We start from the raw sequence: 282 nt of genomic DNA on the forward strand, positions 1-282 counted from the left end.
ATTAAAGAATCTTGGCGTTGGTTGCATGCAATTCAAACGGGATTGCGTGGTCAGTCAGTATCATGGACTGTCTTAGATGATGTAATTGAACATATTGTGAAACAAGTGCCAACGCTTGAAGCAATTCAAGATGTTGCACCAAATGCAGGTTATCGTGTTCATGGTTTAAAAGTGGCACGTGAACCAAGACGTTATTCAGGTCGTACTGCTATGCGTGCGCCAATTTCGGTACATGAGCCAAAACAGCCTGTAGATTTAGACTCTGCACTTACATTCTCTATG

The 282-nt window shown here is 42.2% G+C and overlaps 1 protein-coding gene across 1 annotated transcript in view; it reads left to right on the forward strand.

The window, feature by feature from the left end:
* Positions 1 to 282, forward strand: part of LOC108578303 (NADH-quinone oxidoreductase subunit C/D-like) — a gene marked incomplete at both ends in the record, with an annotated part of 5,698 nt that overhangs the window by 4,826 nt on the left and 590 nt on the right. The window contains 1 exon segment of the mRNA XM_017941607.1: positions 55 to 199. Within this exon segment, the coding sequence (XP_017797096.1) occupies positions 55 to 199 (145 nt within the window).

This window comes from Habropoda laboriosa, unplaced genomic scaffold (assembly GCF_001263275.1).
Source record: "Habropoda laboriosa isolate 0110345459 unplaced genomic scaffold, ASM126327v1 scaffold6432, whole genome shotgun sequence".
NCBI classification, from domain to species: Eukaryota; Metazoa; Arthropoda; class Insecta; order Hymenoptera; family Apidae; genus Habropoda; species Habropoda laboriosa.